The sequence below is a fragment of the Scardinius erythrophthalmus genome (assembly GCF_964197995.2).
Source record: "Scardinius erythrophthalmus genome assembly, chromosome: 9".
Lineage (NCBI taxonomy): Eukaryota > Metazoa > Chordata > Actinopteri > Cypriniformes > Leuciscidae > Scardinius > Scardinius erythrophthalmus.
In genome coordinates this window covers 5,331,829-5,344,006 of record NC_138229.1, presented here as the reverse complement: position 1 = coordinate 5,344,006, position 12,178 = coordinate 5,331,829, and the positions used below count along the sequence as shown (strand labels likewise).

General features: G+C 38.4%; 1 protein-coding gene across 1 annotated transcript in view; it reads right to left on the bottom strand.

The window, feature by feature from the left end:
- Positions 1 to 2,487: 2,487 nt before the first annotated feature.
- LOC308696695 (polymeric immunoglobulin receptor-like) overlaps positions 2,488 to 12,178 on the bottom strand; it is a gene marked incomplete at its 5' end in the record, with an annotated part of 37,724 nt that continues 28,033 nt past the window's right edge. Inside the window, 6 exons of the mRNA XM_081375590.1 lie at positions 2,488 to 3,245; positions 3,408 to 3,482; positions 3,601 to 3,635; positions 3,857 to 3,990; positions 4,098 to 4,137; positions 4,701 to 5,024. Coding sequence (XP_081231716.1) covers positions 3,192 to 3,245; positions 3,408 to 3,482; positions 3,601 to 3,635; positions 3,857 to 3,990; positions 4,098 to 4,137; positions 4,701 to 5,024 — 662 coding nt within the window. The 3' untranslated portion in view covers positions 2,488 to 3,191. The remainder of the gene's footprint in view (positions 3,246 to 3,407; positions 3,483 to 3,600; positions 3,636 to 3,856; positions 3,991 to 4,097; positions 4,138 to 4,700; positions 5,025 to 12,178) is intronic.

Sequence of the window (12,178 nt, the reverse complement as noted above, 5' to 3'; positions counted from 1 at the left end):
AGAATGATTTCTGAAGGATCATGTGACACTGAACACTGAAAATGCAGCTTTGATCACAGGAATAAATTACATTTTAAAATACATTCATATAGAAACCCGTTATTTTAAAGTGTAATAATATTACGCAATATTACTGTTATGATCATAAAATAAATGCAGCCTTGGTGAGCATAAGAAACTTAAAAAACATTAGGGCCTAATAAAACATACCTCAAAATTTTTAACTGTAGTGTACTTTATTAAATTTGGCTTGTTTTTCAATTGGCGAGGGCAGAAAAAAAAACAGCACAATTGTAATGTCATTAAAAACAAAAACAAAAACAAAAAAAAACAGTTAAAAATGTTTTAGCAACCCAGTATCCCCAACTCACTATGACAGATAATGATCATTTATATCGCAGCCTCTTCAGAATGACATGATGGTGAATAAATGAATACATTTTCACTTTTGGATGAACTATTCCTTCAAGAGAACAGTGCTGGTTTTTGCTAAAAGCAAATTCTTGTAGAATGAGAGCCGCTACCTACCTTTAAAAGAAGAGGTTACATAAAACTACCAAAAAACTGGATATTTTTTGTCGTGTTACTGTGAAATGAAGTGATCCAGGCGTAGGTCAATCACAGGGTTTGACCTCTCGGACAGGGACTGTGAGGACAACAGCAGAGGACATCTGTGCCGTGACGTCCCAGTGCCAGACAGTGTGAAAAGCTTAATGTCCTTCTTCTTGCAAATGCTGTCTACATATTTCAAGTATTCTTTCTTTTCACATGCATTTCTGTGTGTACTTATTTGTGAACAGCAGGCAGCAGAGGAGCAAGAAACCTGCTTTAAACAAGAATCAAATGCGGGTGGGTGTGTGTTTACTACAGACGGGACAGATATGAAGTAGTCGCATCTATTTTCTGTCTGAGGCTCGTTTGCTCTCCTACTCTTGACCTCTGTTGGAATAACACTGTGAATAAACAAACAGGACTCTACATTCACAGCTAGCTTTTGTAAGTTATTAGATATGCCAGTTTCTTTCATATATAACAGTATTGTTTTTGAGAGTGTGGGTATTTTTTCCTCTGCTATTTTCTTCTCCAGCATTATACGGACAATTTAGTGATGATCACATCAGGGTATACTGTATAAAAACATTCATTTCAGCTTGTGGGAACATCTCAAGGTGTTAAGCTTCTGCTCAACAATACATTTGTTTGTGTATTTCTGTCAAATGTCTATAAAATATCGACCTATTTTATCCTAATAAATTATGCATTTATTTGAGATTTGCTACTGTGTGTCAAAGGAAAATAGTGAAAGTTTGACAGTAGCCAGGACTCAAAGGTAAGCTGCTTTACATTCACTATAAACTTCCTAGCTTTTTATATTTAGTGGCGTTAAAAAGGCATCAGTATTACTGTTACAGTTGGAAGCAGTTTGATTTTATAATAAAAAAAAGTAAATGAATACAAATACCGGAACCTGATGACATTTGTTCTGAACCAGAAACATTACATTCTTAACACTAAAATAACTTTAGTACATAACTCATTATGTAGATTTGTGCTACGGGTGTACAACTAATTTTGTAAATGATTATTATTTTTTCCTGTTGGGACTTCTATATATTTTACTTTAATATTAAAAGTACACTATGTAACGTTAGGCCCTCTAGCGGTTAAAAAAAACCTGCATGTATTTCGCGGAAGAACATTGTTTTGGCTGTGCTTCGGCTCTGACTCTGCGGATGAATATGGTAATCCCAGTTTCGACGAAAGGGATCTCAAGCGGAGTACTGTAGTTTACCCTTTAATAGACATGTTACTTTCTTGAAAATAAATTCCAGCACGCCACTACAACAACTCATGATGAAACACTTCACAGTAATGCTTACAATGAACTAGAGAGCTACATATGACAATTTATCTGTTCAATAAACACATTACTAGCCTACCTGTTAATAAAAACGGACATCTCCGCGACGCTTTTACAACAACATTTCAAATCCCTTAGGTCTCGCCATCTCCAAAAAAACAAGCAAATATTGATTCTTTTTTTATTATGACGCTCCATTGTTCGTCCTGAGATCGGAGATTTAGCTGCTCCATGTCGACCTTTCTCGCTATTTGTGACAAGCTATGCCACCCTACACCAGAAACTTCAAAGCAGCCGAGCAACTTTTCTCTTTTTACGGATATGACGAGATACGCACGGGTGAGTGACGTATGTACGCAATTCCCTGTGAAAACCAATGTCTAAAATAAACTCTTATAATAGGCTTGCTTAACCATAGTGAATCAGGGTAAGACAAAATCACGCTTTGGAAGAAGGATTGATGATGTATTGACTCATTTAAATTTGGTTAATTTTTATCAAAAAAGTTGCATGGTGTACTTTTACATTTTATACTTGGGGATGTGTAGATTTTTTATATCAACTGTATATGTGTATACACCAATATAGTAGACACACGTGTGATAAAAATCCCATAACATTACATTGAATGAGAGCCATAACAGCATATTTATTATTTTATGTATTAATATGTATGATACACATGATTTCTTAAGCAAAATATTTCTTGATGTACAGATTGAAATATCCCATGCATTCCACATACAGTTTTTGAGGAAATCAACCTAAAAATGGTTTACAGCAAATATTAATCTTGATTAGGAGAAAATGTTTTAACATGTTTTTAATCCATCAACAAAAATAATGCTAAAATATTTAGCAGCTTAAAAAAAATCCTTTATTTGCAAAGCCAAATATTGAGTTATTAGATTTCAAGTGAGTGTATTTTTTCAGGTTTTTCTGAAGTGGTTTACAAATGTAAAGTTGACTGAAACTGATTGTGTTGCTCTTTGATGTGGACATGAAGTGTTTCAGTTTTACTTCTCACATTGATTAAGAATAAAAGTAGAAAAGCAGAAGAAACCTACATGCTAATAAATATAGGTGACACTTTCACACTTGCATTTTGCAGTTGTGGCAAAACTCTTATTAGTAAAATGATAATCTGACACAACCATGACCTCTCAATCTGCAAACAACACATTAAAACATGTGCTGGAAATTCCTCTTTTTCTTTCTCACCTCCTTTGTGGCTTTAAAGGAAACTTTAGATGATTTAAAGCAGACGAATATGCCATTACTTCATATTTTAATATGCGTAATGTGAATTGCCGTCAGAGATCATCTGTTATTAGTGAAGTTTCAAAGCGCTGTAAATCACTTCATCTTGGTCAGGAGGACGGCTCTGAAAATCATTTAATAAAACACAAGACAGAGTGGGATGAATTTCAACAAGCCAGTGATTAAAAGCATTGAGATCATGGCACATTATGCATTTCCACAGAAAAAAATAAATCATGAGATCACCAACTTGCCCATAAATAGATTATATTAGAACATTACTTACAATGGAGACCTGGTTTTGTTCATTGTCCTTTCCTTTCTTGAAGACCACTGTGTCATACATCACAAGACCTTCTGTCTGTATAAGAGCGCAAACAAAACTTTAAAGATAATTCAGATGGTATGAATCTAAAGTCATGCTGCAGTTTTAGATGTGTATGTCTGATGTGTAGATATTTCAAGGCCTAAACACATACCTCAGAACAGACGTCTTGTCCTTGTGTGGGGAAATCTTAAAACAGGAAGAATCACATCATAAAACCACATGCAAATAAATAAAAAAAACTTCTTGTAGGCAAAATGCTATACAAATGAAAAAAGATAAGTGTTATTCATGGAGTTTTCACCAAGGTAATGTAATGCGGCAGTGCAATAAATCCCGTGAAATTGGATTTGAGGCATTAGCAGTGGAATATTGCTTTGAATTGAATATAAAGCTGTGTTAGAACTGACTGTGTTTTTGTTTAAGCCTCCAGATCACCAAAACCAGCGTCAGTAGCGGCACAGCTGTCCATATCAGCAGAAGAATCCTGTTCCTGTGGTCAGACGAGGCGTCCTCGGTCTCATTTCTTGTTATTTTGCTGTTACTATAAATAGAATCATTTTATGGGTCTAAAATGTCAATGACATTATTAAGAAAAGTCCCTTTTTAAATCAGTTACTTGATTATTTCAAGTTTCAGGGATTTACTTACGAAGACGGACCAGCTTCATCAGAGCTTGTATCGTTCTCAGCTGAGTTTGGAGGACAAAAAGCAAAAAAAACAGTTACATAGGATAAAACTAATGTTCAAAAATAATGTTTGATTCTAGTTTATTGCAATTATGTTTTATTGTATCAACATAAAATAATATTTATAAATATAAAATTACATAATAGGTGAATTATGTAAGGAATAATTGCAGACGGGCCGTTGAATTATTAAAAAACAATTTCAATAATTCAATGGCCTGGAGTCAATTATTCTGCTTATATATGGTTAGCACACCTCAAAACATTGTTCAGAGAGAGACTCCTGGAGAGTGGGAGAAAGAATATGTGCTTTCCGTACATAATAAAGTGTAATTTTGTGGCAAAAACATGGAAATCATTTTTTTTTTATCCTATTATTTACTATATTTATTTGCTGGTCAGTGTTGGTTCTTCTGCTGTTGTAGTCTGTAAGGACCTTTGAAATCATTTATCAGATTCAAGCATTCAACAGCCCCATAGTATAAATATACATAACATAGTCCAGATATAATGTCTTATGTCAATTAAATACTTTTCCACAAGATTACTGAAATAAATTACTTACATGTATTTTTATATGTATTATTGTCCTTCTGAACCGTGAGTTGAACAGAAACCTGCAGATCTCCTACAGAGCAGAAGTACCATCCAGAATCACTGAGTCTCAGTCCAGTCATCAACACAGTGAAGGAGCTTCTCCCATCATCACTGATCTGGACTGATGGATTCTGGGATGTGTCAGTCCTCTTCTCAGTGTAACAGCTCTGATCTTTAATTCTGCACCACTGTTTGAGTTTATTCTGATATCCAGAAGTGTAGAAACACTGGACACTGACATTATCACCTTCATGTCCAGATACACTGCTGTTCATCACAGACACATCAGGAGCTGAACACACACAGCAAACAAACAAAAAAAGTTGAATTTAGTATTTTGTTAAATCTAATCAGGTATCTACTGAAGCATAAAACCCCATATCATACAGAGGAAAAGTAAAAAAAGAAAACAGTCTTTACCTTGTTGAACAGTTAAATACAAATATTTTCTGTCATCTGGTTTTTCATGAATCTCCACAGCGCACCAGTAATATCCAGAGTCTGAAGATGTTGCATTGTTGAGTTTCACAGTAAAAATATTGTAGGCTGGATAATCAGTTATTGTCCATTTCCCTGTATCGTTTGCACGGGCTGTGATTTGGCAGAATGTCCAAGTAAACCCTCTACACCAGAGCTTTGAGTTTAGTTTATACTGACTGTCATACAGACACGGGATTGTAACAGATCCTCCTTTTCTCACAGTTACATGATCTAATGTCTTCATGCTCAAAGTTTCTGTAGAAAACAAACACGCACACACACACACACACACACACACACACACACAGCAAAATATGTTATAAACAAGTCTTCTACTTTAGAACACTTAGCTTTAATGATAATACTGTTACGAAATAGCTAAAACAAATTTCAAATTAAATAAAAAATATATGCATCAAAATAATTATTTGTTCAGCGGTTTTTATTTGGTTTGACCTCCTGCCTCCATTAACTTATGAATGTGTGTGATGTTGTTGAACTTACAGCAGGTGAAATATGGAAAGGGGGACTTTTTAAGTTTAATATAATATAATGTAACATAATATGACAATATGAAAGTGTTAAGTCATGGTCTGAGGAAGGTGATTTTAGAAATAGTGGGATATAGACATCAAATGAAATGGTACATGTGTGTTAAGAACATTCCAGTGATTTATTTTAATACTTATTTTAAAGCTGTTTAAAAGTTTTTTATGCAATGTTGAAGTCTTACACAGCTGGATATAAACTGAACAGTGCTGTAAAGTAGAATATTATACACACTTATAATCAAATCTACATGCAGTACTTGCTCACCCTGCTGTCTTTAAGAAGTGAAATCAATCAAAGTATACAAAGAAACAACAGAAGAACAGGGTAGTTTATACAGACAAACACAAAAGCATGTTTTGAGGGTAGAATGTAATTTCTTTCTTACCTGCAGTGTAAAGTAAAACACCAAGGAGAATCGGAGGAAGAGCCATGTGACCGTCCGAATGAGTAAAAGACAGAACCTGAAATGAAAATCTGACTTCCTGCCTCTGATAATGAGCCGTTCCTGTTTCTGTACTCATTTATGTAATGAAAACTGAAGTCAGCAGAGACATCATAAATCCTGCGCGCACACACACACACACATACACTTAAACTGCTATAGGAGAGGTTTGACACAAGAGTATTTTAGTTAAACATGCACTTGAAAAGGTTCGGATCAAAGCAAAGAGCCGAGGCAGCCTTACAGTACAACACTTCCCAAAGAAATATGCACAAATATAATGTACAAAACACTGAAGCTGATGGCCTTATAGATGATTGACCCTTAATTCATAAAAAGAGATATTTTATATATAGCATGATGTGCTTCATGCATTATATGAACCAGGCAGAACAGAATTTACAGAAGCATCTTATTTCATTCTCCAAACTAAAATTACAATTCCATTCTAGTTTGGGTATCAAACCCAACAAAACATCACTGACACACATTCAGACAAGAGTCAGGTGTGTAAGTAAAAAGTAGAATTGAGAACCTTTTCATACATTGTCAATTTCAGGGTGTTATGAACTGCTCAGAGACTCGGTGTGAAGGTCCAAATGCAGATTTATTGGGACAATCCAGAATCATAATACATATTACAAACAAAAGGTCAAACACACAGGCAGAGAATCAAAAACCCAAGACACAGGACACTAGGATAACGCTCAGACCTGCAGTGCAACAAGACATTTCACAAAGTAAGAGTGAATACACAGGGTTTAAATAGACAAAAGTGAACAAGATAATAACACACAAGTGGAAGTATCACAACATGATTATCCAGGCAATGGGTTATGGGAAATGTAGTTCACGGTGAGATAAAGCAGAATGATGGAGTGCCCTCAGCTGGTGGTTGTGACACAGTGACAGTTATCACAGTTATGTCAAATAAATGGATACATTTATAACATTGGCTGGCCAAAATAATTTAAAACAGTTTTTTTCTTTGACGTTTTACCATTAAAATGTTGCTTTGAAATGGCAGGTTCCATTGTGACAACATGCCCCACTACATTGGTTAGTGTAGAATGCAGCCTGGTCTCATTGTTAATACTATGTAGGTATTAATACGTAATTTTCAAAGATAGAAAACATAGGCCTACTTTTTGTACGTTTGTACGTTAAACTTAACATTATTAAAATTTTACAGCAACAAAACGAATCTATTTACGAATCTTTCATATCATATACTGTATATCTGTATAATTTCCCTTTTACCGTTTTATAGATAAATGTAAGATCCCTTAACCCTACTCCTACCCCTAAACCTACCCATAACCATTTCTTAAAACTACGTAGGCTACAATTAAAAAAACAACAGACATGTGTAATCACAATAATTTATTTATTGCGAAAATGTCAAAACCGGTACCAAAAGTCGTTCACATGATGATGTGTTGCAGTCGCAGTCCTCTCTGGCAGTATAAAAAAGTTTGTATGAGGTACAGAGCAGAATTTAAATGATTAATCCATGACAATGTTAATCCAGCTTCGCTCTGTGTGCGTGAAGCATAGACAGTAAAAGAAATGGACACAGCGACCCCATTGGATTCAACGGAGAAAAGTGAAGTCAATTAGAAGCTCTCACTTCCTGATGGCTGAGCGTACTGCGCAGACTCAAACTGAGCTTGACGACGTAGATGTGACGTGAGCAACCCGTCTGTCTTCTAGTAGCTGTGCCAAGCGAAATCTGAATCATTCCCTTCCGAAACTTGCAGAGATGGAGAGTGTGAGTAGGAGGTGTCCATGAGCTACTGTAGGAGCAGGAGAAACTTTTGCTAAGTATTCTGATTAATTATTTTGTCATTTTGCCTCCACGTCCCCCCGATTGCGCGCGAGCTTCTCCTCCTGTCCATACGGTAATTTCTCTACTGTGTTACAGAGAGTCGCGTGTGTAACATCCTGACTGTTACTTTATGTCCTAAAAGTGGCACCGTAGCCCTCGGGCAAGTCTCGTATCCCGCGAGATTAGGGAGAGCAAGAGTAATAAAAGCATGTAGTTAAGAGAGCTCCGTGTCTGTTCCAGTTATTACATTTACAATATAGTTTAGCCAGTGAGCAAACACTACATGGTGTCAGAGTAGAGGCTAGTACTCACGTCCCGAAAGAAACATGGATAGTTTCGGCGTCCCAGCACCCAAGATGGATTGGGAATCAGGTAACTTACCGGAAGCGTGGCGGCGTTTCAAGCAGCACGCGGAGCTAATATTCTCCGGACCTCTACGGGAGAAACGCGAACAGGACAAATGCAGCTATCTCCTCCTATGGATCGGGGAAAAAGGGCGTGACATTTTCAACACATGGACACTAACAGATGACGACGCGAAGAAACTACAAACATACTACGATAAGTACACCGCGTACCTCACACCAAAATCTAACCCGATATATGCAAGATATCGTTTCCATGAGAAAACACAAGGTGATGGGGAAACTTTTGAACACTTTGTCATGGAACTGAAGCTGTTAGTTAAGGACTGTGGATACCCCAACAGCGACGAGATGGTGCGAGACCGTATTGTTTTCGCCACAAATTCACCGCGAGTGCGGGAGAAGTTGCTCAGCCACGGCGCGGAGCTAACGCTAGACCAAGCCATCGACATCGCGCGATCTCATGAGCTAGCACAAGTCCAACTCAAAGAGATGGTGGGAAGTAAATACCCCAATAACGACGCTGTACACGCCATAGCGCGAAGACCGGAACACAGATCAGCGCGCACGAGTCACAAAGCCAGGCCGAGAGAGCCCGCCACAGCACAAAGAGAATGTGATAGATGCGGCGGCCTGCATACGACTAAAGACGGCGCCTGTCCAGCTAAAGGCAAGCAATGCATGAAATGCAAAAAATTCAATCACTTTGCAAAAGCATGTAAGTCAAAACTACACACAAACACCCACACAAGAAAAGTGATTCACACGATGGATGAAGACACTGAAGATGAGCAGGTAGAACTTTTTATTGACGGACTTACAAGTGAAAACACAGGAAAATGTAACGAACAAGCTTACGCTGAAATTGAAATCGGGACTCAGAAAGTTAAATTTAAAATTGACACTGGCGCACAGACCAATGCAATTCCAGTACAGATATTTGAAAGACTGTTCAGAGACACTGCCATAAAACCAACCACTCAGAAAATCTCAGGATATGGCGGTGAGTTCCTGAAAGTGAAAGGCACCTGTCATCTAAAGTGCAAGTATAAAAACACCTCCATAGTGCTCGAATTCTACATAGTGGACACCAAAGCACCCCCCATCCTAGGGATGAGAGCTAGCCTAGACCTTAAGTTAATCAAGCTGATACTAGCTGTGGCCGAGGAAGAAGCGAAACCATGCACAGACACAGACAGCCTCCTTAAAGAATACGCAGACGTCTTCCAGGGCATAGGAGAGTTTCCAGGGGAGTGCAACCTCCATGTCGACCCACACGCCACACCAGTAGTGTATCCACCATGAAGAGTACCGATCGCTCTGCGAGACAGACTGAAAAAAGAGCTTGACAAGATGGAAGAGAGCAACGTAATTTGCAAAGTGACAGAGCCCACAGAATGGGTTAATGCCCTCGTTGTTGTAGAAAAACCTCAGACTGGCAAGCTGAGAGTCTGCCTGGACCCCAGAGACCTCAACAAGGCGATAAAAAGGCCGCACTACCCCTTACCGACTTTAGAGGATGTCACCACAAAGCTCGCCGGAGCGAAGTACTTCAGCGTCCTCGACGCCAGATCAGGCTATTGGGCCATAAAGCTGAGCACAACGTCATCCCTGCTAACAACATTTAACACCCCCTTCGGCAGATACAGGTTCCTGAGGCTGCCATTCGGAATCAATTCAGCTCAAGACGAATTCCAAAGGCGCGTCGACGAGACATATGAGGGCCTCACAGGTGTAGCTGCCATCGTCGACGACATACTCGTCTTCGGCAAGACAAAGCTTGAACACGACAACAACCTCAGGGCCATGCTGAAACGCACAAGAGAAAGAGGGGTAAGGCTAAATCCTGATAAATGCCAAATATGTGTATCAGAGGTCAGCTACTTCGGCCACACGCTCTCGCGAGAAGGCGTCAAGCCAGACCCAGCGAAGGTGAAAGCGATACAAGACATGCAGCCACCCACAAGCAGAGGAGAGTTAGAAACCATTCTCGGGATGATTAACTATCTGGCCAGATTCGCACCACGCCTCTCCGAGATAAACGCGCCACTACGCCAACTGTTGAAGCAGGACAGTGAGTTTTTATGGGACAAAAACCACGACAAAGCATTCACGCAGACGAAAAAATTGATAACAGACCACCCTGTGCTCACATACTTTGACCCACAAAAAGAACTGAGACTCCAAGTAGACGCCTCAAAATGTGGCCTCGGCGCTGTCATGCTCCAGGTGGAAAAACCCATTGCCTATGCTTCCAAGTCACTCAACAGCACCGAAGTGAATTACGCTCAGATAGAGAAGGAGCTGTATGCAGTTTTATTCGGCTGTAAGCGTTTTCACGAATACATGTACGGCCGGAGAGTGATTGTAGAATCCGACCACAAACCTCTGGAAGCTATCCTCCGAAAACCGCTGGCTGCAGCACCACCGCGGCTACAAAGGATGATACTAGTGTTGTCACGATACCAAAATTATTGTTTCGATACCGATACCAAGTCAAGTATTGCGATTTCGATACTTTTCGATACTTTTCCTGAAAAGGGAGAAACACTCTCAAATATCATTGCTGTGCTTTATTTTAAAACCAGGACAATATTCTAATCATGTCACTAATAAATGAACATATGAACAGCAGATATATTAAACATTTGAACAAAATATGAAATATCAAAATATAAAAAATAAATTAGAGCAATGACATTCAAGGTAAAAAAAATAAAAATAATTAGCAGCATCATCTCATTTATCATAAGAAACATAAGAGTTACCAGTAATAACTTTATCTTGATTCTGAACTTTGAATAAAAATATGAACAGCGATTATATTAAACAATGTTTAATATTGGTAACATATGATAAGCCTCATTGGTGATATATTTGACACATGGGGATAGAGTTGTGGAATGCCTATACTTCATGTTAAACATAAATATATAGCAGAAAGACAACGTCGGCATGTTGATGGCAAAACAGGCTACAGAATATTTCGTTCTGTATTGCGAGGTGCAATATTTGAAAATCGATAATTTTTTTTACATTACATTTATATTGTATTTATGTCAAAACCTAGACTTTTTTAAACATCAAAATGTCATTTATTAATATGTATTCCGTGTCAAAATGACAGAAACATCTTCTCCTATTCTATTTTGCCTGGAAACGCTTCCAACACGCTTGCGTGTCGTGTGAAAAATAGGCGTCGGTTCTATTTTTAGCATGCACGCGTTTTCCGCGCGCGCTCGAGCTGCGCCTGAGTAGGCAGTTAACATGGGAGCCGAAATAAAAACGGACACGCCACGCAGCCAGTGTGTCGCCGGCCTTACAAATCTGGAACGCGGTCATTCTTAGAAGTATCGATACTAATATATTTAGGAATCGTGACGTTTTTAATTTCCGATTTACTTTTGAAGTAGCAGTGCACCGTGCAACAGAGCAAGGTAGGCAAAGTACTTCCATATGTCACTCCTCGCGTCATCTTTTCTACGAGTCGTGGAACACTTGTGCTCGCACATGCAGCCATCTCGCTGTAGTGTTTTGTCACATGACACTGACAGCGGCAGCGTCTTTGCTGCGTGCGTCAGGAAAAAAACCACAGACGTCCATAGGGAGGTTTTTTTTTTTTTTTAAAGTATCGATACTGATAAATTTAGGTATCGTGACGTTTTTAATTTCCGAGTATCGCGATACTTTTGAAGTATCGGTACACCGTGCAACACTAGATGATACTACAGCTCCAGAAATATAACATACACATCATCCACTGTCCCGGAAAGGACATC